This window comes from Cygnus atratus, chromosome 6, assembly GCF_013377495.2.
Source record: "Cygnus atratus isolate AKBS03 ecotype Queensland, Australia chromosome 6, CAtr_DNAZoo_HiC_assembly, whole genome shotgun sequence".
NCBI lineage: Eukaryota > Metazoa > Chordata > Aves > Anseriformes > Anatidae > Cygnus > Cygnus atratus.
Genome location: NC_066367.1, coordinates 14,743,849 through 14,767,535, shown reverse-complemented (window position 1 = coordinate 14,767,535; position 23,687 = coordinate 14,743,849). Strand labels below are relative to the sequence as shown.

The 23,687-nt window shown below is 40.5% G+C and overlaps 1 protein-coding gene across 1 annotated transcript in view; it reads right to left on the bottom strand.

The window, feature by feature from the left end:
- Positions 1-23,687, bottom strand: part of PIKFYVE (phosphoinositide kinase, FYVE-type zinc finger containing) — a 62,497-nt gene that overhangs the window by 6,317 nt on the left and 32,493 nt on the right. Inside the window, 27 exon segments of the mRNA XM_035536742.2 lie at positions 373-501; positions 768-871; positions 1,456-1,632; positions 2,125-2,184; positions 2,742-2,906; positions 3,744-3,835; positions 4,314-4,397; positions 5,097-5,192; positions 6,299-6,419; positions 6,524-6,667; positions 7,255-7,315; positions 8,391-8,453; positions 8,455-8,482; positions 9,102-9,256; positions 9,369-9,477; positions 9,755-9,868; positions 10,384-10,562; positions 11,863-12,034; positions 12,555-12,626; positions 13,789-13,889; positions 15,955-17,141; positions 18,203-18,329; positions 18,764-18,904; positions 20,779-20,886; positions 21,544-21,618; positions 22,893-23,073; positions 23,358-23,487. Of these exon segments, the coding sequence (XP_035392635.1) occupies positions 373-501; positions 768-871; positions 1,456-1,632; positions 2,125-2,184; positions 2,742-2,906; positions 3,744-3,835; positions 4,314-4,397; positions 5,097-5,192; positions 6,299-6,419; positions 6,524-6,667; positions 7,255-7,315; positions 8,391-8,453; positions 8,455-8,482; positions 9,102-9,256; positions 9,369-9,477; positions 9,755-9,868; positions 10,384-10,562; positions 11,863-12,034; positions 12,555-12,626; positions 13,789-13,889; positions 15,955-17,141; positions 18,203-18,329; positions 18,764-18,904; positions 20,779-20,886; positions 21,544-21,618; positions 22,893-23,073; positions 23,358-23,487 (4,175 nt within the window).

Here is a 23,687-nt window from a genome sequence, read left to right as displayed (position 1 = left end):
ACTATCACCATCAGTGAGGCTCTCCTTTTAAATAAATTAGTCTGTAATCCTAATTAATTTTATAAATGCTTGACAAAGTTTTCCCAAAGGAGATGCAAGGACACCTTGTGGTTTTTGGCAACCACAGGAGATGAAAGGACAAAAGACTTAACAACTGAAGCATGCACTACAGCAACCTGAACTAGCCAATACAGTCATCAAGCTACTGAGGATCACATAACAAGGAACAGGCTCAAACTGTCAACTTTGAGCACATGCAAAGTTATCTAGATAGATACCACTGACCCTGCTCTTGCTCTCAGCCAGGAAAGAGACTGTACTGCAGTGGAACAGAACACTTGGTCACATACAGTCAGCACTTTTAACTCTTACCTGAGCCATCTTCCTTCCATAGAAAAGGTTTTCCATGACAAGCAGATCCAGCTTCTTCTCTGTGTTGTTTTGAGAGTTCTTGTACCCAATTCGATACACCCCAAGAATTTTAGCCAGTGCTGTGGGTTTCTGGTGAGAAGATATTGGGTAAGATCTTTGTGTGCAGGAAACCAATCATATACGAGAAGTGCCACTATCCTGACTGTGCGTTACAGCTTAGAAACTCCAGCAGAATTCCCACTTTTCATCTCGAAAACACATATTATAACTCACACCTCCAACTTTTTTTTTTGCTTAAACGAAAAGAGGTGATAGAAACAGCTACTAGTCAGCAAAATACAGAACACTGCCTACAATAAAGTTCATTTTAAAAAAAAAAAAGGAAAAAAACATACCTTCTGCTGAACTGCATTAGTTATGTAAGTGAAATAATGTGGAGCAAAGTCAAGGAATGACTGGACTTCCAGACGAGGCATCTGCTTTAAGATAAATCTATCATCTGTTTTAACATCAGACAGAAACAACAGGCTTACATACTGTAAGTGATGTATTTTTTTTCAAGTTCTTAAAACAGTCATGCAGCTGAAATGGTCGAAAAATTAAAGGACTGAAATTCTCTTAGATATTCTTAACAACAGGAGTTGATTTCAAAGTTTATTTATCTTTTTACTGGATATGTTCTGAATTTCAGCCCAGTAGTAAACAAGGGAGAAAACAGAGTGCCTAGGTTTGATTTACCTCAGCTACCTGGGCTCTTTACACATACAATAAAAACAGGCTATAGACCCTTCATTCATGACTTGCTTTAAGTAGCAGCCTAGAATCAGCCACTGTTGAAAAGAAAAAACCTACAAATCAACTACAACATGTGGAAATATAAAACAACAGTTTCTTTAATAACCACAGTTGTCCTTGAATTATACTGATTTTTTTGATTTCTGAAGTCTACCCAGCTTTTCATTCTGAGTCATCATTTGATGGTCAGCAACCCTCTGGCTAGATGTGAACAAGGATTAAACACAACTATCGCCACATCCCCGAACACCACCCTCTAATTATGAAAGAGAAAGAGACCACTTTTACCCTCAGTCACATAGAACGCAGCCCCAGATTTGCCACCGCGTGCTTGCCAGGGCATAGAGTGAGAGAGGGAGCGGATGAAGTCTTCTTCACTGCTCCCCAGAATCACTTCACGCATCTTGTGAAACTCGCCAGCGTAATAAATCCTGCAGTAGAATTTGGCATTCGCATCTGAAAATTCTGCAAGAAAAGGTCTTCCTCAATAACAGTGCGCAATACTCACTGACTACCTGAGATGATACTTAGATTTTACTGATGTCTGGAAAAACCTTATTTTGCTTAACATCTTGATCTGACAACTATTGCAACTTGGAAATTTAAACCAACAGGAGTTAAATTAAAAGCCTGCAGGAAAATCAACCCCCTTCAGGATAGCTCACAGTGTATGTGAAAGGGAAGTGCCCACACAGCAGCCCAACATGGGGAGGGGAGTGAAACATACCACACAAAACCAAAAAAAACTACTAAAGTTTTAACAACTAAAGTTTTATGTGGTATTTCTGTACCATGGATTGATTAAAGTAAAAAGCAGCATTGCTTTGTTCTTGATTTTTTTTCCCCATTTATATGGGACAGGAAGGAAAAATAAATCAAACTTGAAGATTTGTTACATTCACATAAAGAAAGAAGTTTATCAGCTAAGACTTCAAGTTATTATGTACAACAACTCACGGAGTTCCACATGGGGATTCACCAGCTGCTTCTTCTGTCCATCTCCTCCATCTACCTCATCTGAAGGCATAAAGGTACCACTCAGTCACATTTATTCATTATTATTACCCAGAAAGCCATGCAAGATATTGCTTGTAAACTCACTACAAGAAAACTATTTTCTTTTTTTCAAGAATAGATAATGAACTATAGAATCAGACACAGCTGTAATTATACATCTGCTAGAAGGTCATTGATATTCATAGAACACAAGTACAAGCTTTCTCTTAGCTTGTTTTCTTTATTTTCCATGAACCAAAACAATAGAAGTTAAATCTCAATGTTCCTATTTCCTATTCTCAATGTTCCTATTCCCTGTTCAAACAGGGGTTTGAAAGCCATCCGCCCCATTTCCCTTCTCATAAAGCAAAGCAATATTATCAAAAAAAAAACCCTACATTTTACACTTAAATCATTCACTTTCAATGCACATTTGGTTGAAACAAACTATTGGTAAGTGAACTGTTGAAAGAGTATGAGCTAGAATGCATTCATGGCCTTTTAAGTATGAATAAGGTTTAATAAGGTTTGGAAGAAATAACAGTCCAAAACAGAAGATGGACTTTACAGTCCTGTACCTTGAGGCTCCGCTCCTTGATTTTCTGCTCCCTCTTTGCCCATCTGTCCAACCTGGTAGTAGGCACTGTCAGCACCACGTAAGGTCTCTTTCTTCTGGGAAGACAGGTCTGGGCTCTTCCCTCCCGTGCCACGGAAGAAAGACAAAACACCAGATGATTTCTTTGCTAGAGTGAAAAGAATAAAGAAGTTGGTATTGGCATTATGAGAGGCAGTTTAATAAAAGCTTGACTCATAAAAGAATTCTCCATTCATTGTTCTAACTGGAAGGGTGATGTTATTCAACTAATTTGGCATTCCTCAGGCAACCAATATCTGTCAGATCAGCAGATTTATTGATTTAAGTAGCACTGTGGAATGCTGGAGTCATTTCACATAGCAGACTTCACAAGAACAGGGAATTAACACTTCAAATGACTGCAGCTGCAGGGGTGAAGCGTCAACATTTCAAATGCAGAAAATACAATTCAAAGCAGGAGTTGTGGTAACAGTCAGTCATAATTTAAGAACATGGAAAGGGAGGACTACAACACAGAAGCCTACCCCATTGGAAGAATGAATGGCACCTTGAAAACACAGACCAAAGTGAGGATCTTTAAGGTAAAAGTATTCCGTCCTCTCCATTTTAAAATATTTTAATTGGCTACTTTTTAAACAAGGCAGAGGTCAGAACAGAGGTATCATGACCCACTGAACACACTAGATCCAAGAATAACTCAAGTTCCACTACATAATAACACATTAAAGCAGATAATAACATGATCTCATAAGAATCAGAGAAGGCAATTACAGACAGAGACTTGTAAAAAAAACATTTTCTACATCAAGTCGACTACAAGATGCATCACAGCTTCAACATGACAAAGTTCAACAAGCCCATTTGGAACAATTTTAGTTTAGCACTCAATTTGTTATAACTTTCACGCTATCTTAAATACAGGTTTCGTAGACTTAAATCTGAGCTGAGATTAGTATCACATATGATTTTGGCAAAGTTGTCTTACGTTGTTCAGGTTCTGCAGTACGATTTGAAGGACCCATGGTAGTCTCAGGCAGGCGGACAGGGCTACTGCTCTTTGGTTTGCTGTCTGACATGCTGAAAGACAAAAAAAGTCATAAGGCCAATATACGCTGCTACCCAAGATACTATTGCTTTACTCCTGCAGAGCTATGTTTCTTCCGAGCCTAACACTAAGGGAAAGTGATATAGTTTGAAGTGGTAATGATGCAGAAGTCTCCAAAGTTGACTGCCTCTACCTCCCAGAGAAAGCCTCTCAGAACTCCATAGCAACACTTGCTTCCATCACCATCAGCAAGTTGAGCAGGGCCAGTGCTCCCTACCATGCATGTATGTATGGTTAAGGGACCAGGTGAGGGAGCCAGCACAGCCTCCAGCGTTAAATGGAAATTCAGTTACTGCAAGAATGTGTTGGCACACAGATTGTGCCATATTCCATCAGAAAACAGAAATCCTAACTGAAGCATATTTTCAGGGTTTTTCCCCATCCTAGTTTTGGTTTCTTTACCACAATCACTTTGCCTTTGCTCTAAATACTGTAGTTCCTGCGTTTAACCTGTTCGGCTGTGGTCCTTCTTCAGAACTGCTTTTCACAGATGCTTTGGACAACTCATCCAGGGCATTTCTGTATTCCTTGCAACTGAAGGAAAAAGAAAAGGAAAAATTTTCTGAGAGACCCCACAATACCTGCCCAAAGATTTAGTTCAGAGACAGGAAACAAACCCATAGTAGGAAACCTCTGCCTCGTTTTTTCCTTACAGCTAGGATAAATTCCCGTGTGACAGATGCTGCTCTAGATTATACTGCAGGAAAAAAAGTCCCCCCCCTCGTTACTCCCTCTTCCGCAATTTAAGAGAATGAGCTACTCTGAAAGTCTTCTGCCTGGTGACAAACAAGCCCCAAGATTTACTGAAGATGCTAGTTTGTAGAGCCAAGTAGTAGCAATAGCTGCTATGACTGAAGGTAAATGAGGGAGAGACTGCATTACAAACATCCAATTGGTGTTCCTTAACTCAGTTGCACTTTCTCCAGGCTAGGGAACTGATAGAAAGAAATGCAAATGAAGCTTGCTAACAGTATCAGCTTTCACAGAACACCACAATTCATTTTTGTGTACTTGAGCTGAACAGGAATGTCTGAAATCCAGTTGCAAGTTGGAAAACCTACATTTCATATCTCAGTAATACAAGGAGACAACTTCAGCTCTGCCAGAAGCTCTCAAAGCAGCTGAGTGAAAAAAATGTCATGCTTGTTCCCTACCACTAGAATTTAACTTAGTCTTGCAGCTTTTCTGTGCAAGAAATATAAATGTCTGATGAAGATCAAATCACACCAGTACCTGAGAGCGAAAGCTATGATGGAGCTTGGTTCCTTCTCACAGACTGCAATAGGTACACGTTCATGCTCATACATTAGGTAGTGCTTATCTGGGTCACTAAATGGAAATGAAATAGGGAGACTGTTAGTAGATCACAGAAGTCTGTGGAAAGAAAAGTTCAAGGTTTGGTTAATCTCAAAGTCTCTTCACTGCACTTCAGGCACAAGCTGCAAATCTCAGCATGGAGCCAAAGTGCCCCAGATCAGCTTCTCCTAATAGACATGTTCACAGTTACGTGGTTAAATCTAACCAGCAAAGTGTTAGGAACAATCATCACTTCAAGCAAGCTTCTTACATCAGAGGATCAGCTCCAAGTCAGAGTCTCTCTCTGTTTAGCAGCCACTGTTTCTAACAACACTAAAACATGCCAGTTTGCTTTGACTGTCTTGCAGTATAGCCTGCAGAGTGAAGTTAGGAGATAAGCTTGAACTCTTTTGAACAAGAAATTTAGTACAACAGCCTCCCCAAAGCCTCCTCAATTTTTTAAGAGGTTTTCTTATCTGTAGGGTTGTTTAACTTTAACCTCACTAGCCGATGATCTCTACTACTACCTTGGAGTTTAGAAGTTAGGCTGCCAAACATTAGGTTCAAGTCAAACAAGAAACACTACAACACACGCAGACAGAGTAGCTGAAAAACTTCCCAGCCTGCTCATTTTCACGTGAAAGAAGGACTTGAGGGTGCATGCAGTAGCCATTGAACCTGACCTACACCCAGACAATGCCAATTTGAGTCCAACCCTTGGAAGAGGTCTAGAAGCAAAAACAAGAAGCAGGCAGGCAGCTTTAGTAAGTCTTTACTGAGGAAGGACATTTCTGCTCCCTCCCTGCAGCTAGGAAGATAGCATGTACCTCTTTCCTCCTCCCTTTCACCTCTCACAAGAGTTCTGAGTAGACATGCACACTAGGAGGAAGACAAACTGATAACGTATATGCACAAGGGTGGCATAGAAGTATCTGTGTCATTAATAAGAAAAGGGGGTAACCTACAAACCCCTAGAAGGGAAAGAAGATTCCTTGCCTTGAGGAAGATCTTTAGTCTATTTGGATGCAAACCCAGTTGATGACTTAAATTATCTATGAAGCACAGGAAGCATGCATAGCAGTTTGCAACCTGACCAGGCTGCTAATTTTGCACATCATGTGTATTTGGCAGTTACTTACAAGGGAAATGGAATGGGGTTATAATTGTTCCCAGGCAACAAGTTAGCCAAAATAGCTTTCATAGTAGATTTCTCCTTCACTTGGCTGTCTGTAGATCCCAATGAGTGTCCATCAAACACATCTGAAACAGAGATAAGTTACGACATTTGCCGTTTTCTGCATAGATCTTATACACTTGCCAGAGGAAATGAAGAGAAGGAATACAATACCACAACAGAACTATACCTTCTGAGCTACTAGTTGTATCCTGTTCAGACAGTGTGCTGGCACCAGTCAGTTGCTCTGATACAACCTCTGGAGGGGTGGGCAACTGAAGATGCGTGGAGCCTGTGGAACTCTGACTTGATAAAGTAGTCAGGAAACGATCCTCTGAAAGCACAAAGACAGTCAAGTGAAGGACAGAGGAAAGCATTAAACATTTTACATTGCTGTCAGAAGTGATGTTACTTGCCTCCAGGCCAAGCTATCACCAGCATCTACTTTCAAGAAGTTTACTTAAAGCAGGTAACATCTCTCAGAGCAAAGGAACTAGCAGCTAATCAATGTACTGTATATAACCTCCAGCAGATGTACACAAACACCCAGTGCCTTCAGTTACCACAGACTATGTATGCCTCACAGGTAAGAGGTCTCAGCACCCACAACCACTTCACAGAAGATGCAAGCGGCATTTCCCAAATTTCATGCGGTTCTTCAGAAAGCTTCCGAAAGTTTTTGAACAATACTCAAACTCAAAGGGAAACCCTCGGTAGCCTATTTAGCATCAACAGTAACTCTACCTCACATTAGCAGCTTAGTATAATAAGCTTACAGTTGGCTTATCTCCACTTTGTACAATGGGTATTCACCATCAAATCTGATAGTTTGGTCATACAAAACCTCCCACATTCTGTCAGAGAAAGGGTTACAGCAAGCTTCTTTTCATAGCCTAAGAAAAAAATAAATAAATAACAGACCTTTCTCTCCATTTTGCAGTGCTGGAGAAGCATTGCGTGGGGAAGCATCCATGCTACTGATCTAGGAAGAATATCAGGTGATCAATGTTGATGCCAGGCTCTTTACAGATGTATCCCTTCCTCTCTGTGGAACACCTGCAAAAGCAGATGTACCACAGCAGAGAACTCCCACCCACTGTTCTCAGTTTCAGCACCATCACTGTCTCTGTCAGCACATGAAACAAGGCAACAGCAACTCAGCTTCACAAGACTGCTGTCATTTCTGTATGCTGCTTTAAAGAGAATGCTCTTCCTCTATATAAGCTTCCTTGCTGCTAGATAAAGGCTAAATGTGTTTTAGCATTAACAAATGTGTCAGGTGGAAACAACACATATGCATGCAGATGAGCAAATCCAGGATCTCAGTGGATTTCTTTGTGTACCTTGCTAGCATTAAAACTATTCAAAGTTCAGCCTCTGTATGACAATTACTGTACGCTGATTACATTGTACTGCCTTGCAGTCTGGATATTTTCTCAGAGTACCAGCTCCCCCAGTGTGGTAGTTCAGCCTACTGCCAACTGTACCCTTACAAATAGTTCTTGAGGGGCAACAGTCCAAGATCGCTTACACATCCCCCCAGGCAGTTCCTAAGACACACTACAGAACAGAGACAAACCTACAGGATTATCAGTTCTTCCTGCATTCCTTGCTCTGCCCCTCCTTATTTTTTTTTTTTTTTTTTGCTTTTTTCTTTTTCACAAGGGTAAGCTTGACAGGTAGTCACTGTGTCATTTTCTCTCACTCTACTTTCATCCAAACCTAGAGCCTAACAAGATTAGTTCCTTCCTATCTAGATGTACCCTTGACAAGGAGTGCAGCTCTCTGCTGTCAGTATTTATATTAACAGTCCAGAAGCACCAAAGAAAAACATCAAAACCTATCCTCAGTCTTCTCTTTCTGTATAATAAAGCTTTTGGTTCATGTCTGTAGAGAGAGATGCATATGCTAACATGCAATTCAAATGTTTACAGATGAAAGTTATATGATGAAGTAAGACAAGTTACCTAATTGTTGAAGTGAACTGAAATTCAACTTTATACTATGGCACTACCGCAGAACAAATGTTTATTTAACATCCAGACTGCTGCTAGTACCTTGCTTTCTTCACCTTGCCTCAATCTTCCAGGGCTGGGTGGTACTGAAGGGCGCTTTCTCCCTCTTCTCTTGTTGGAAGAGATCCTGCAATCTTCAAAAACAAAACACAATCAAAGCAGAGATTACACATATTAGCTGTAAAAGGCACAAATTGTGTTGTTTTGCCAAACTAGAAAACAGCCAAGCATGCCTTTGCAAGTCTTCAATGCAAACTGAAATGGCTGCTAATATGTGCTGAAGCTATGCTTCAAACTGCCAAAGACAGAACATTTTCCTCATGCCTTAATGAACACTATACCAACAGGAGATGTTACAAACACCACACCCTACTTACATTGCAGTAGGGGAGAGGACAGCCTTCACAATAACAGCGAAGTTGTCAAACATTTAATTTGGCTTCTGTCCATCTCTGAGATTGTTTCACCCAATTGCTTTCACATGCTCTCCTCTTCCACCTCTATTCAAACAACACTTTCTCTTCTCAGGTGTAAGTTGTAAGTTGTGCTCTACAACACAACACTTACACCATCAAGCCTTTAATGATTTTCTGTTCCAATCAACCAACCAGCAGAAGACATTCATCACAAGCTGTCGTAGCACCCTCTGTATAACAACTGCACTACAGGAGGAGACAGTACTGATGACTATCTTCCCCTTCTATAACCAACAAGCACCAGTGTTGCTCATGATTCCTGTATCTGTCCTCTTACCTATTATTCCAGGCTTGCAGCATCTCACAGAGACCTTGCTTTTTAGCTATCAGAGACTCAAAAACAGATTGTAACTGTTGAGGTGTGTCTAATGATGATGAAAGCAGTCTTGCCTGAATCTTCTCAGTCCAGTTTCGAAACTCCCCCTCTTCCATCTGCCAAAAGAAAAATTGTCAGTATACTGTCACGAGACTTAACACTCAATCCAAGTAGCTTCTCCACATGCTTTGCAGTGTATGTTCTGCTGATGCAGAAGTAGTCCATTACCTCCTTTTGTGCAAACAGATCTTCCATCTTCTCTTCCCTTGTTTTGCTGAAAGTATCTGTTTTCAGAGAAGCAAGGCGATCATCAACAGCAAGGTACACTTGTGACACCCTGTGGACAGAGATGCAAACAGTTAAGACAAATTGCACCAGATGAAAAGGTGAGAGTTAATATTGATGGAATAGGTAAAAGTATAAAAGAAAGTTCCAATACCACTCTCCCCTAGAATTATATATACACCTAGAAGTGTGTTTAAAATCATCACTTTCCTTCTAAACCATGAACATTTAGCAAGTGTATCATCTACATCAGCAAAAGTGGTTTAGTGATCTGCTAAGAAGTCTAAAATACATATAAGCTAAGGAAGGCATTAAAAATAAAAACTTACTTTTGAGAGAAGTCCTTGAGATCCTGCAAAATAGTAACTTTTAATGGAGCCTGTCGTTTGATGTAGATCTTGGGTAGTGGGACACATACTTCAAGCAGACGGATTGGAGAGTAGCTGAGAAGACAATGCAACAGCTTTTCATGTGTCTCCCCACATAATAGTGGGTCTACACCTTTCAGCTTGTGGCCTTTTTATAAAGGGGTACTGTCAACATGTCCAGGACATTAGTTACTTTTAGTAGCACTTAACACCGTTTTTATTTATCTCAGGCAAAAAGTAAAACCACAGATCATGTTGCAAAAATGAAGTTCTGAAAGTATTACAGATTAAACAGACAGACGCGTTTCCCTTCTGTATCATATACTGGCACAACTCATTTTTCGGAATACTGCCCATCCCATCCATGGGAATGATGGGACCTGCAAAGCCCCCTGCAAGCCAGCAAACAATTCTGCATTTGTAGTTACAGTGCAGTCATGCTATCCCATGCTGTACTCAAAGCGAAGGACACACCTGAAGAATCCTTATTAGAGCCATGCACTTCATACAGTGCTAGAGGTGTGTGTGTATATATATATATATATATATATATATATATGTATATATATATTTTAAGCAGTGAACCTCACCTGAAAGATGCCACCATCTGATTATAGGAAAAATATTGGTGATAGTCATGATGAATGGAATGACCACAAGGCTCTACATTGGCCCTTCGAGTGTACTGGTGCCCATAGAATCTCAGCTCAAGGTATTTTGCAAAAGACATAGACCAAGAATCATTGGAAAGGGGAACAACTGGTGTCACCTGAAATTGAAAGCAAAGTGCCTTAATTTCACCCTTCAACCAGGATTAAGGACAGGCTAACCTAGACTGTAATCTAGGTATTTCTAGAATCCGAAGCACAAACGACCCTCAAAGATACCAAACAACAACAACAACAAAGATAGTGTTTATACAAAGCTAAACCCAACACACAGATGGATGCAATAAACCAGATAAGCAACAACTGCTAGGTGATGATAACAGGTGCTTAGTTGGGGGAGTGAAAACACATCCTTAAATCTGGGATGCTGTTTCTCTGCATAGAAATAGTTTCCAGCAGTCCAGTCACCAGCAACAGTTTCATTGCATGCTTTTTCCCTGGTGATTCTTCACCTATGAATACACTGATATTGCTCTGCAGTATATTTCAACTTCAGTAGTGCTTGCAAGCTTAGAGTAGCCATTTATACATACCTATTAGCCACAAGCTTATTAGTGTTTACATGAGCACACAGAAATAAAAGGTTATAGAACAAGTGTATACACAGCAGCGTAGGGCTTGCCTTCAGCAATTACATTAACTTCCTCCAGATATCTTTAAATCCAACACCTATGTTTAAGCCAGTGTAAGTACGTGAACTGAGTCATTTGCATGGGTAATTAAGATGTTTTAAGTTTGAGGCACTGCATGAATCTTGTTTAATTGAGCTTTATTCTTGTCTTAGAAGACTCTTAAATTAACAATAAGTTTGGCCAGAGATGAGTATCCAACTGACAATGTTTTCTGAGCTAAATTAAAGAACAAGTTTCAGATAGTACACAAATCTTGCAACCTTGTGGTTTTTCATCTTTCTAATGAAGATTTTATTTACTTTCTAATGACTACTAAACAAAGTCTAGACATCACACTGACTCAATACAGACTGTCCAGTCTAAAACAGATTAAAGAACACCAAGTGGTTTGGTAATTGGTGGAGCCAATTACTAAGCCAGTAGGCCTCAGCATCTGCCCTTCCCTATACACACATTCTTCTGATGCTTGTATAGATTCACTGCAGGGAAGAGGCAATGCTCTTTGTCTCTTAAAGGGCAACTCTAGTTTTTCCATGTGTCAGAAATTGGTTTCCACCATACTATATCTGTTTCACCCTCAACAACCACAATTCTACAAGAGTAATTTGTAGACACATGAGAATATCTGTACTAACAACAAGCTTTGTACAAGTTCAGCCATAGCTCCAGGGATGAGCACTTTCTCAAAAATCCTGTCTTTCCATGCACACCCAATCACAACAGGAATACTAAATCGGAAGAGCAATGATTCTTAAGTCCTCATCCTTACCTGTTTGCACAGTCTACACCAGGAGTAAGTAAGAATTGTGTGTTGGTACCCAGGGACTGGGGAGTCCAGCTCCTTTAAAACGATTTGCACACATCCTTGCCCATGTACAAAGCGACGAATGTGGTGCACCATTGGTGTTTCACAGAACATGCTGGGGCACTGGTAGGAAGGCCTTAAAGAGAGAAATGGGAATGCTTATGATCATACGGTAGGCACTGCTGAAGAGCTGATTCAACACCTTTAGTATGCTTTTTAATGTCACAGTACTATTTATCTTTACTGTAAAAGTTTCCCAAGCCTTTAATAAAGGCTGTTTCTGCAGAGTTTATTGTACTCTTTACGAGTTTACAACTTTATGAATTTACAACTCTTGCTTTGTAATCCATTCCACTTATTCTACCTTATTAATAGAATAGACACAAGGCAGAAGTAGGGAAGCAGTGGATGTATTTGCTTGTCAGAAGTGAGCATGAGGAAATGAAACAGGAACCAGGTTTAAGAGTTTACTACAGCATGTTCATAAAGCAAAGGGAGCAGCAAATTTAAGGTGTAAGCTTTCCTAGAATACAACAGGCTCATGCTAATCTCCTGAGTGCACAGGAAGCAGAGTCTATAAAGAAAGTGTCAGCTCAACCTCACTGAGCTGTTAAAGGCTTTTGTTTTGTTTAGAATGAGATTTACTACTAATTCACCTGAAACAGTAGCGCTCCAAAAAAATCCCTAGTGTCAAGTCATTTTTCCCATAGAATTCCATGGTCACAATCCTAAAGCAGAGAAAAAAGAAAAGCTTTAGAGGGGATATCCTGCCACTGCTAGCTGTGCAATGGCATTGAAGTACACAGATCTGTACCTTGTGCTTGTTTGTTCTCAGCCCTGTATACCAAAGGCTATTTTTTTCCCCCCTCTTGACTGCTCTTCCCAGATCCCTGCTGTCAAGTTTGCTAATAATGAGATTTGAGTTCTTACTAGAACAACTTTCAACTTGACATTTAAAAGTGGAACACAATTCAATTGCTCTTTTGAAGATCATGTTCAAGAACACCTAGGCACAGAAGTCTAGACAGCTTGAAGCCTTTAACATTAACATTTAAACAGTTACAAAGAGGGCACAAATAGAACATGAAAAAAGCCTAGAAATCTTATACAAGATTTAAGAACAGCTTTAAATTTAATAGCAGTTTTCATTTCTCAGAATATGAAGCGACCAAGCCACTTAAAATGTGTAAGTATCAATTTAAGTCTCTATTCAGACATTTTTAACTATCACTAATTTATGCGCCTTTATCACTTCTTTTTAAGAAGCTCAACATTTTTTTGTTCATTCCTTAGCTTTTACAGAGGAAGATCTAGATTTCCTGTGAGAGACATCTCTATATTTTCACCTGAGCTAGGTGAAAGACCTGTCCAAGGAGCAATACTAAAAAAACATCATAAATTGCAACAAGTTATAGCCCTCTAAGCTAAAACTACAGTTAAAGCTTAACATTGTTAACTTTATGAGAAAGACAGTAATATATTCAAATGCCCCTCTCAGATAATACAATTTAGAAGTAGTCTAAGATTCTTCTTCAAGGTTTATTTTTGGGCTTGGACATTTTTCTTTGTTTATATACAGTAACTCTTCCCCATATGGCTGCACAGTGTCCTCCCTACACTTACATTGCTCTACAGTCTGAAGTCCAACTAAAGCATTCAGTTTCAGGCTGGGCTTTCTCCTTCATGCCAGAGGGATTAGAAAGGCTGTGGAATATTGCTCTGTACCCACCTAATCAGGCAAGATGAAATTTTTCCAACAGTTCCCATTAGAAGATGATTACAACCTACCAACAAGTCCTCAAAGAAGTACTTCTATGAAGTGAGCACTGACCTTGCCTTCAGAAAAAAAAGTTAACAACTACACATGCTGTAGAGGAGTAGTTTTCGTACCAGGGGCTAACACACGCACTTGGAGCATTGCTGGACTGAGCAGAAGAGCTACTGAAGAGAACACAGAGTCTCTGATGGTTTACTGGACTCAGACAATCCACCTGGTAGAGAGAAAACAGCTCATTCACTGGTTACAGACACCTCCATCCACACACATAATCAATGACAAAATATTATTCTAGTAATTTTATTTAAGGGCAAAGCCCGGTTTGTTCCTTTTCTACAAATTAATCTTACATTATCTTTGAGCTTCAAGTAAATTTAAGTGCTAACTGCCATTTTTAGAAGCTATAACTAATACATATAATACAAACAACATAACCACGTTGTAGAAAGGAAACTGAGGGGCCAAAACAGAAATCCAAAGCCCCAAGACAAAAGTCCAGAGTCTCCAAGACACTGAATGTTTTAGCACACCTTAGAGTCAAGTCTTTGCCAGTATATTACACCTCAATTACTCACTGAGAGTGCAGAAGGACTTCAAACTTTCTGCCTTTTTCTATGAAGAGATTTACCATCCTGCTGCCAGAATGGAACCATAACCCCTCTTACTCCCTACAGAACTATGAAGTTACCAACTATTTTTGAGGCTAGAGAGCAACCCCACAGAAAGGGGTCTGGGGGTTCTGACTGATGGCAAGTTGAATATGCATCAATGTGCCCTGGCAACCAAAAGGGCCAGAAGTATCTTGGGGTGCATCAAGCACGGTATTGCTAGCGAGTTGAAGGAAGCAATTGTCTCTCTCTGCTCTGCACTGGTGCAGCCTCCCCTTGAGTACTGTGTGCAGTTTTGGGCACCACAGTATGAAAAGGACATAAAACTACTGGAGAGTGTCCAAAGGAGGGCTACAAAGACAATGAAGGGTCTAGAGGGCTAGACATATGAGGAGCAACTGAGGCCCCTTGGTTTGTTCAGCCCAGAGCAGAGCAGGCTGAGGGGAGGCCTCATGGCAGCCTGCAGCTCCCTCACGAGGGGAGCGGAGGGGCAGGCGCTGAGCTCTGCTCTCTGGGGACAACGAAAGGACCTGAGGGAACAGCATGGAGATGGAAGTTAAGAAAAAGTTCTTCACCGAGAGGGTGGTCGGGCACTGGGACAAGCTCCCTAGGGCAGTGGCCACAGCACTGGCAGAGTTCAAGAAGCATTTGCACAACACTCTCAGCCCCATAGTCTGGTTTTTGGGTGGTCCTGTGCAGAGCGAGGAGCTGGACTCAATGACCCTTGTGGCTCCCTTCCAACTCAGAATATTCTGTGACTTTATAATTTTCTTTATAAATAAATTTATACAGCACAGAGCAGTTTGATCTAGAGCAACAGCTACTCTTCCAGCTTGTTAGATTATTGTCTGTGAAGCTACATAGATTTACATTTAGCACCAATTAAAAGGTGACTTCTGGTCACGAACTTGGAGACTGATGGTGGCTCCAAAATGTACGACTACTACAAGACCAGTTCTGCTACCCTTGACAGACTTTTTCCTGCATAGCTTTCAGTGCTTGAGAAGTCCCAATACATTTTTCCTCATATGCAAATTAGCAGCTGTCATGGCAGTTTCCCATGCCCTTATATGTTTTTGGTTCCAAGTGCATACTCCCTTACTTGGAAGTTTCTAATAAGATCTTACCCTCTCCATTAAGAGATTCTCGCATTTCTCCAGATCACCCAAACTTTTGCAAACAATCAAATACTTTAATGTAATTACAGCCTACTGCTGTTTCCATGACGTTAATCCCTCTAAAGAGGGATGAGCATTATGCTTTTAGAAATCACCAGTACATGCAGCATGGAAGCTCAGTTTCAGAAACAAAGTTTTTTTTTCCCCTCCATGTATTCATTTTCATGAATCAGTTGTGTGCAACTGAGCTGAACAGCCAATGTACTAAACTGATTCTGGGCTGATTTTGTACGCTTCTCAGGATAAGAGAAGAAGGAGCCTCACAGGCTTTTCCCTTCTCAGGGAAGTTTTGCAGTCTCATGTTCTGCTCTCTCATCTACCTAGTAGCTGGTTAAATTGGTTTGTTTAAGTGCCCAGAGCACTGCAATCCAAAATGCAGTTTTGACCCAGTCATAAGAGTCTCCAGTTTTACATTTAGTATTAAACACATGTTCTATATTACCAGGAAAAAATAATGTAACTGTGTTTTCAGTAGCATAGTTTGAATCATTACCTTATGAGACCAAGAGGATTCACTCTGAGCCAGTCCTTTCTCATCCTCTTCAATCCTGCAACCAGTTTTTCCAGTAGGGACACTGGACACATCCTTACTTTGAGCAAAGGGATCTGTACTTCTCTGTAGAATCCTCCCTCCTCTGGCCCGATAGTCAGCCAGCATCCTGGCTAAGCTCTGGCTATCACCTAGATGCTCTGCTATTCTAGTGTTAACCAACTCATGGGAAGGTAAGATTTGTATAGCCTTGGTTTGTATACTCCCATTCATCCCTTGTAATCCAGAAAGATCCCGCAATAATTGTCTCTTCCTCCTACTTTCCAATTCCTTGTATTCCTTATTAAGGAGAGGAGACCAATAAACTTGCTCGGGGAAGTATTCTCGGGCAGGGCATCTCATGCCTTTTTCAGTCAAAAGAAATGGTTCACGGAACATCATTACAGGAGAAATACAGAGAATGACATCTTTCAACTCCTGTTTAAAGGCTGCAGAGTAAGTCTTGAGACGATCCTCAGAAGAAGTTACCTCTTCCGTAACATATAAACCACTATCATCCTGGAGAGGGTCTCTGAAGACTCTCATTTGACTCTTGGATTCCTGCAGATCATCTGCCTGTTGAAGAGGCTCTAGTGGCTGACTATCCAGAGTGACCAAGTGCTGGTCCATGCCATGGAGGGGCAGAAGAGATGTTTCAGGTATTGCAGGAGGTACAGAGTGGAACACTGGAAATGACAACTCCATTTTGTGGTGCTCCTGCTGTTTTGAGGACATTGTTTCTAGCTGACTGTTCTCTTGGTCACCTCTCTCAAATAATCCTCTTTGCTCAAGCAAGGTGACCTCATCAGATGACACTGACTCTGAGATTACAGGAAGCTTTTCAGTGGAGAGTTCGATGTCTCTGATTGCTGTGCTATAATCCTCACCATTGAAAAGATTCTGTTGTTCATTTTCATCTCCTGGATCCTCAATAAGGGAATGAAAAGAGGTGTTTTTTGCCAGAGTAGGGGGCATAGCAAACTCGTCCATAAGGAAAGAGATTTCCAGTTGGGAATGATAAGCCACACAGACCATGAAGATCAGGATCTCTTTCACACGGGCCAGCTCATACTCTGCAGCACCACACAATTTGATAGTGCAGCCCAGGTGCTGGGGACACCCTTCAAAGAACATCAGTGTTTTTGTTTGATCTACAAGGAAAAAAAAAACAAAAACAGCAGAGTTAGGATGACAACCTGCTCTTAGGCATCTCACACACTGAATAGACTAATGGAGATTAGGAGCAAGAAACACTGGTAGCACAATCCAGCTGCAGAAATTCGTATTATATGTACTGAGAAAACACTTTTTGCAAGCAAAGCAAACTTTTGCTACAAACTCCTCCTGTTTTATAAAAAAAGTCATTGTGCAGTCCAAGTAAAGACCGCATAAAACACATTAATCTGAATATCTTATGCTAAGATCGCTGCAGACTGGGAGACAAAGTATGCAGCAGTGAAAGAGAAGAACCATTATCCTCCCTTGCAAGTTTGCTCATCCTTATGAGTCAAAGCGCACAAGACTGAGTAAAATTTAGAAGTTGGAAGGGGGTAAGGCAGACCTGAAGAAGAGATGCAAAGACTACATTGCCACAAAAACTGCATCCACATTTGTATGCCAGCACCATTGGTAATCTGCCAGGTTACTTCCTTTGAAGAATTCCACTACCTACAGGGTGTTACAGAGAAAAAGGAACCTGATTTCTCAAAGATGTACAATGAAAAGACAAGGGGTAGAGTGCACAGATAGTCAATCAGAATTTGCCTTGTTAAAATGTGGAAGAGTTCTTTATGGGGAGGATTATTAAACTACTAAACAGCTGCCCAGATTGGTTGTGAAATCTCCATTCTGCAATATTTTCAACACTTTGCTGACAAGCCCCTGAGAAATCTGATCTTGCCTTGAAGTTAACCCTTCCTGTTTTGAACAGGACATTGGACTAGACAATCTCCAGGGCAGTGGAAAGAACCAGTCTAATTGAAGTCTAGCATCTTTCATCTTACCAAGAACAGAAGACCTTGTACTTTTTGATGAAGCTTGTGTGCTCAGACTTAGTTCGCTGTAGTTCCAAGATGTAACAGAAGTAAAGAAAGATGAATAGAAAATATAATACTTGATAACACAAAATACCCAACAGTTCAAACCTTGTTACCAAGAGCAAAGCGTTTAGCCTCTTATGCACACAAACTAGGACACATTAAGATTTACTCACCGTTGGGCAACTGAAACACTTGCATATAAAATTTATGGCAGGTTCCCAAACGTGGTTTGGTCAACAGTTGATCCATTGACATCACTAAGTCTCCCTGGGTCATTCGACTTACTCTGTCTAGCACTTGCTGTGAAGATTAAAAAGAAAAGTAAGAATCTACAGTGCAAATAAGACATTAGTACTTCTTAGATTGCTCTAAAAGATGCCAGTGCTATCCAGGCAACCTCCCACTTTGTGAGGTAAACTCTGGATTAAATCCAGTCACTCACACACACACCCAAATACACATCATAGAAAAGCAGTTTGGCAGTTATTACTGGTGAGAGGGAAGATTGTAGCATTTGCTACAAATATGACTCAGTTAACTAAAACATAGCCAGGATACAAAGACCAGCCAGCAAGGGCACAGCAGAGAGTTGGTAGAAATTAGTGAGGAAAAATTACTTTCTAGGTCTGTCTGCTGTGTCTCCTTGGAAGTGAAGACCATTTAAAAAAATGCTACAAAGAGAAGTTAGAGATCCACCACAAGGTACAGTCTGATGTCTGACAGGAAACACTCACCGGCTTGACGTTGATGACAAGAGTGATACCATGCTCCAGCAGCATGTCCTGTGCAATTCGGGACACAGTCTTCTCAACAAGGACCAAGTTAGGCCTGACATCAACTATCCGCTGTACATAGTTCTTCAAGAACTCCCTTTCCTGCAGAAAGAACAATGCATGGCAATTAAGTAGACCAAACCTGTCCTAAAATATATATTTAAATGCTTAATATTACTTTCTCATTTATATATTGAGCTTTCCTATAGAACAGGGAAAACAGCTATCCAGAAAACACCAGTTTTCCATTGTGCACATATCCCCATCGCCCAGTTTATCAATAGTTCGCTACATACCCTAATCAGGTGTGAGGGCATGGTCCAGTGACTGTCTGAAGTAAGAAAGCTGCAGAATCCAAACATTTTTTATATATGCACAGCCACACCACTCAACAGGAACTAGCTTTGTGTGCGGAGTCCAGAGACAGCAGCTCTATTCTCAGTATCTTGGATGACTTCTCACAAAACAATACTTCATTCCCCATATGAGGCTCAAATATCTTAATATCTACATGCACCTTATATCCTAACAAAAAAATTCTTATGTTCAAATGATGCTATAATTAGAGCATCCTAAATAAAAGCTGTTTGCAATATTATGTTCCCCACCTTCAGATACACACTAACGTCGAGTGCTGTCACTCACAGACGCTTCCATTCACTCAGAGTATACAACTGCTCTCTCTCTGTCTTCAACTCCTGCACCATACAGCAAGCCTCAGTCCCTAAATCTGCACTTGGGAGCAATGCTTCCAGAGTAGGATCCCAAATGCTGTGCACTGTGAAATTGCCTTGCCAGCCATTGCCATCTTCTGGCTTCATTTCACTATCTCCCCACTTTTATTACCATGCTCAGAAAGAGAAAGCAGGGCTGTAACCCCCATAAGAACTAATGGGCTACACTATTAGAGGGACAATACAGCTTCCCAAATCAGGTATTTTTGGTTGTGTTATTGTGACTCACAATAGTCAAGTTTTAGAGGTTCCAGACAAAAGAAAGGTACCACAAAAGCAGTTTGCCATTCAACAGAAGCTGGCCTTTTCAACTGAACTAGTATTTCTGTAGTATTCTCTGCCATATAGGATTTTAAGGCAGATACACAAAAACATATGATCATGTTCTGAAGCAGATACTGAAACAATCACAGTAACCAGTAGTCAGAAAGAACAGTAGATACTTCTACGTTGTTCAGACAAAGGACAGGACTCAGCTTAAGCTTTTACTGGAAAAACCAACTCACTATGCAGAAGTAAGTTTTATTATTGAAGTTTTTATACATGCAACTCTATTAAGCACCAAATGGAAGCAGTCTTAAATGCATTTTAAGGAAACAGTCAAAGATGGAAAAAAACCATTATGGCCCAAGCTTAGTAAGGCACCAAATGCCCAAATTACAAAAGACCTGAAAACTGATCCTCAGACAGGCATGCAGTACATTAAAGAACGTCCACCCATTTCAGTGTTTTCATACCAAGGCACCTCCCTGCTCTCAAGGGCTGAGCACCTGTTCCAAAGTGACGTTTTGTAGTTCATCACTTCATTAGGTTGGGTGTTGTCCCATTTGTTCAAGCTTGACAAAGAATAATGTGGGTACAACTGAACTCTCACTTATACACACTTAATATTTCTCTGCACACTTAAGCCATGACTAGCTGTGACTTTCTGAACCCTGTGTTCCTCACACAGTGTATCATTAAAAATGAAAGACGTTTCTTAAAATATAAATCTTGATCCTTACAATTAAATACAATCAGTATGTATAACTCTTGATGGCAAAAACCCTCAGAAGACTACAAGTTTGTACTCTATTTAGTGCAACAGTTTTCCTAGCTAGCTGTTACAAGAGCAAATCTCTCTTCAATACACAATCCCCCAGTAACTCAAGTCCACCTTACATACTGAATAATCAGATGTGCACCCCAAAAGGGTGAATCAGTCTCAGGCAATTTCAACCAAGAACAAAACCATGCTCTTACCTGAAGCACTATAGGGTCTATGCAGGTAAACTTGGTTTCTTCTCGATAGAGGTACTCAATTGAGCACTTCAGCAGAAGAATTTTGGGATTTTTTATGCAAGAGTTCATCTAGGAAAGAAACAAAATAGTTAAAAGACAGAGCTGGAAAAGTAAATAGGGAAAAAACCCATATCAGACTACCCATGACTGTATTTAAACAGGCATCTCAGTTATTCCCCACACCAACTATACATTTTTCTTTTTATGATCATGTTACACCCAGTTCTTGGAATTTCACAGCTACTGTCCAGTAAGAGTGAAGTGTTGGAAGTTTCTGCAGTCCCCACCCAACTACACCAAGTCACACTAACTCTTCACATACCTTGGAGCCTCCGTTCAGATCACTTCTATTTTGACCTCCAGCTTTAAATAAAGGTTCACTTTATTATACTGTCACAAAGATCATGACCATAAGGTCTTTTTTTCTGGCTAACTCTTGGGGTAATCATTAGATACATTCTGAAGTGATAGGGGTGGAAAGGATATTTTGCTATACATGCATGAGGAAAGCTTTTTCTCCTCCCTACACTAGAATCTGAGACAACAGAAAACAGCTTTGAAAAGAAACACATTAAAACATATTCTCATTCAGGTGCTGTGCAAACTGAAAAAAGCCCATACACCTCCAGACTGGTGAGAGAAGCTTCTAGTGCAAAAGAAGTCACAGGACATTTGTTTCCTCAGCATGCACTACAGTCAGCACTTGATTAATCCAGTCTGCATTACCTTTTTGTGGGCAACATTCTTAGTGCAAACAAATCCATTCACCACCATGGAGTCAAACTTCTTTCCACCAGGAATCTAACAGAGCAAAGGAAGTCGAACACTTAGAACTGTTATACATTCCCATAGCTTAAATGCTGTAAACCTAACAGAATAGTTATTGTGGCTATTGTGCAAGCTTCATCTGCACCCTCAATTATCAGATGAAAGACCAGATGCTGTCATGCTGGACACACAACTTTTCCTTTAAAGTCTGGTAAACTAGAAACAACAACATGAAAGCAAGTATTAAGTTCCAGGATCTCCAAGCTCCTCCCAGCAAATACGTATCTGTGAAATCAAGTACACTCTGGAAGACAATAAGGGAATGCAAGTTTCTACAGGCCATCGGGAGCATATGCCTTTGCACATACCATTTTCACTAATAATGGACAAGAGTTGTAATAACGAAAGAGAATAAACAAACCTCTACTTACTATTTGAACACAAACAGTTGACTGGTGTGCCTAGAGTCACAACCAATCGCAGGAGTAATAAACATGAAACAGGTTCCTAATGACATGTTTCAGAGAATGTTTCTGTTACTGGCATATAAAAATACCTAGAGTCTTCACATCTGAACATCTGCTTTTTGAAACTGGGCTTCAGGACAGGCGGCATCAATTGTTGCTGCCTCAAGAGATCCTACAGAACTGTCAGGAGTAACACAAGGCTCTCCTCATATCTTAACTTGCATCTGCAATGCAAAAATAAGCCTGAGCCTGTGAGCCTCAGCAAGGCTACTTCCTTAGAGGTTAGTTTCACACCAGCCTCTAAGAAGAAACTCTGCATGCCACAACTCCAGCCTTACAGTTCAGCAATGTCATCTCTTGGCCATCTGGCAGACCTAAATGCACCATCCCATAACAATCAAGTTTTCCTCCACAAAAAGTCATTGCAATTAGCATGGGAGGAGTTAAATCCTCCATAACAGGGAGTTACAGAGCAATAGATTGTTATACATAGTCTTGAAAGTTACTTATCCAGTGTTTAGTACCTCTCCAATCCAAGCATAAAACAAGCAGAAGCCCAAAAAGGAAACAATTCATTACAGAGGTGTTGCTCTTTCCTACCTTCTGCAGCCTACGGCCTGAAAGAAGAGGCCAGCTCCAGGGCATTGAGACACCTTTCCCAGGATACAGAGTTCTTTCTATACAACTTTTGCTAGAAACCTGCATTATCTAAAGGCCCTGTTGGCCAACTACACCACTGAACATGCTGAGGGGAGTGGGGATGACCCTTCTCTTCAAACAGCAGGTGCTGCCAGCAATTGCATTCTTTGTCTTTCCCTACATTCAGGGTCTGAAACTTACTTTTTTGATGTGGACAAACTGGCGGATATCCATGTCATCATCTCTGTTCTTGACATCAGGCCGTACTGTTTGAACTACCTGACAGACCACAGGTACAATGATATCCCTCCATGACAGGGACAGGGACTCATTGTATAGAAGTTGCTGAAGCAGTGCCATCATGTGGTTGTGATTAGCAGAGCTGTAAAAAAAAAAAATGTGGAAAAGATACAGAGCAGAGTTTAATTGAAGTCACCTTTCAGAAGTTACTTTCAGAGAGTGAACTCTCTGGTCCTCTATTTCAACATATAAAACCACATGCAAGAAAGCAATCAAAATATACTGTAAAAATGCTGTTTTCTTAATACAAATTTGTTCCTTGTATTGTCCACAGAAGATCAAGTACCACAGAAAGCTGGTGGAACAGGAGGACTTCAGGAATTGTTACTCAAAATATGCAAATTCTTTTTTCTATATTTTTCTTACAGCAGCCTTTCCATGGCTTGTTTCTCCCCATTCTCTTCCCTCAGCAGATCCAGGTTGCTATGGTGCCAGCCTAGTGGTGTGAAAAAGAGTTCTTTGGACTTCTCCTCCACTCTCCTGTTGAATAATGACTCTGCAAGAGATAAATGAACCTTGTTAACATAAAGTTTGTTGTTGAATTCCTGCATCTTTCTGAAAGGCTACTTGGAAAAGGAAACAATTTACTAAGACGTAAGTCTAAGCCTCTTGAAAGACTGAGTTTGAGCTAGAAGTCGTGGTAATAGGAGACTGCAAACAATATCAAGTACAATAGCTGTGAGTACATTGAGGAAA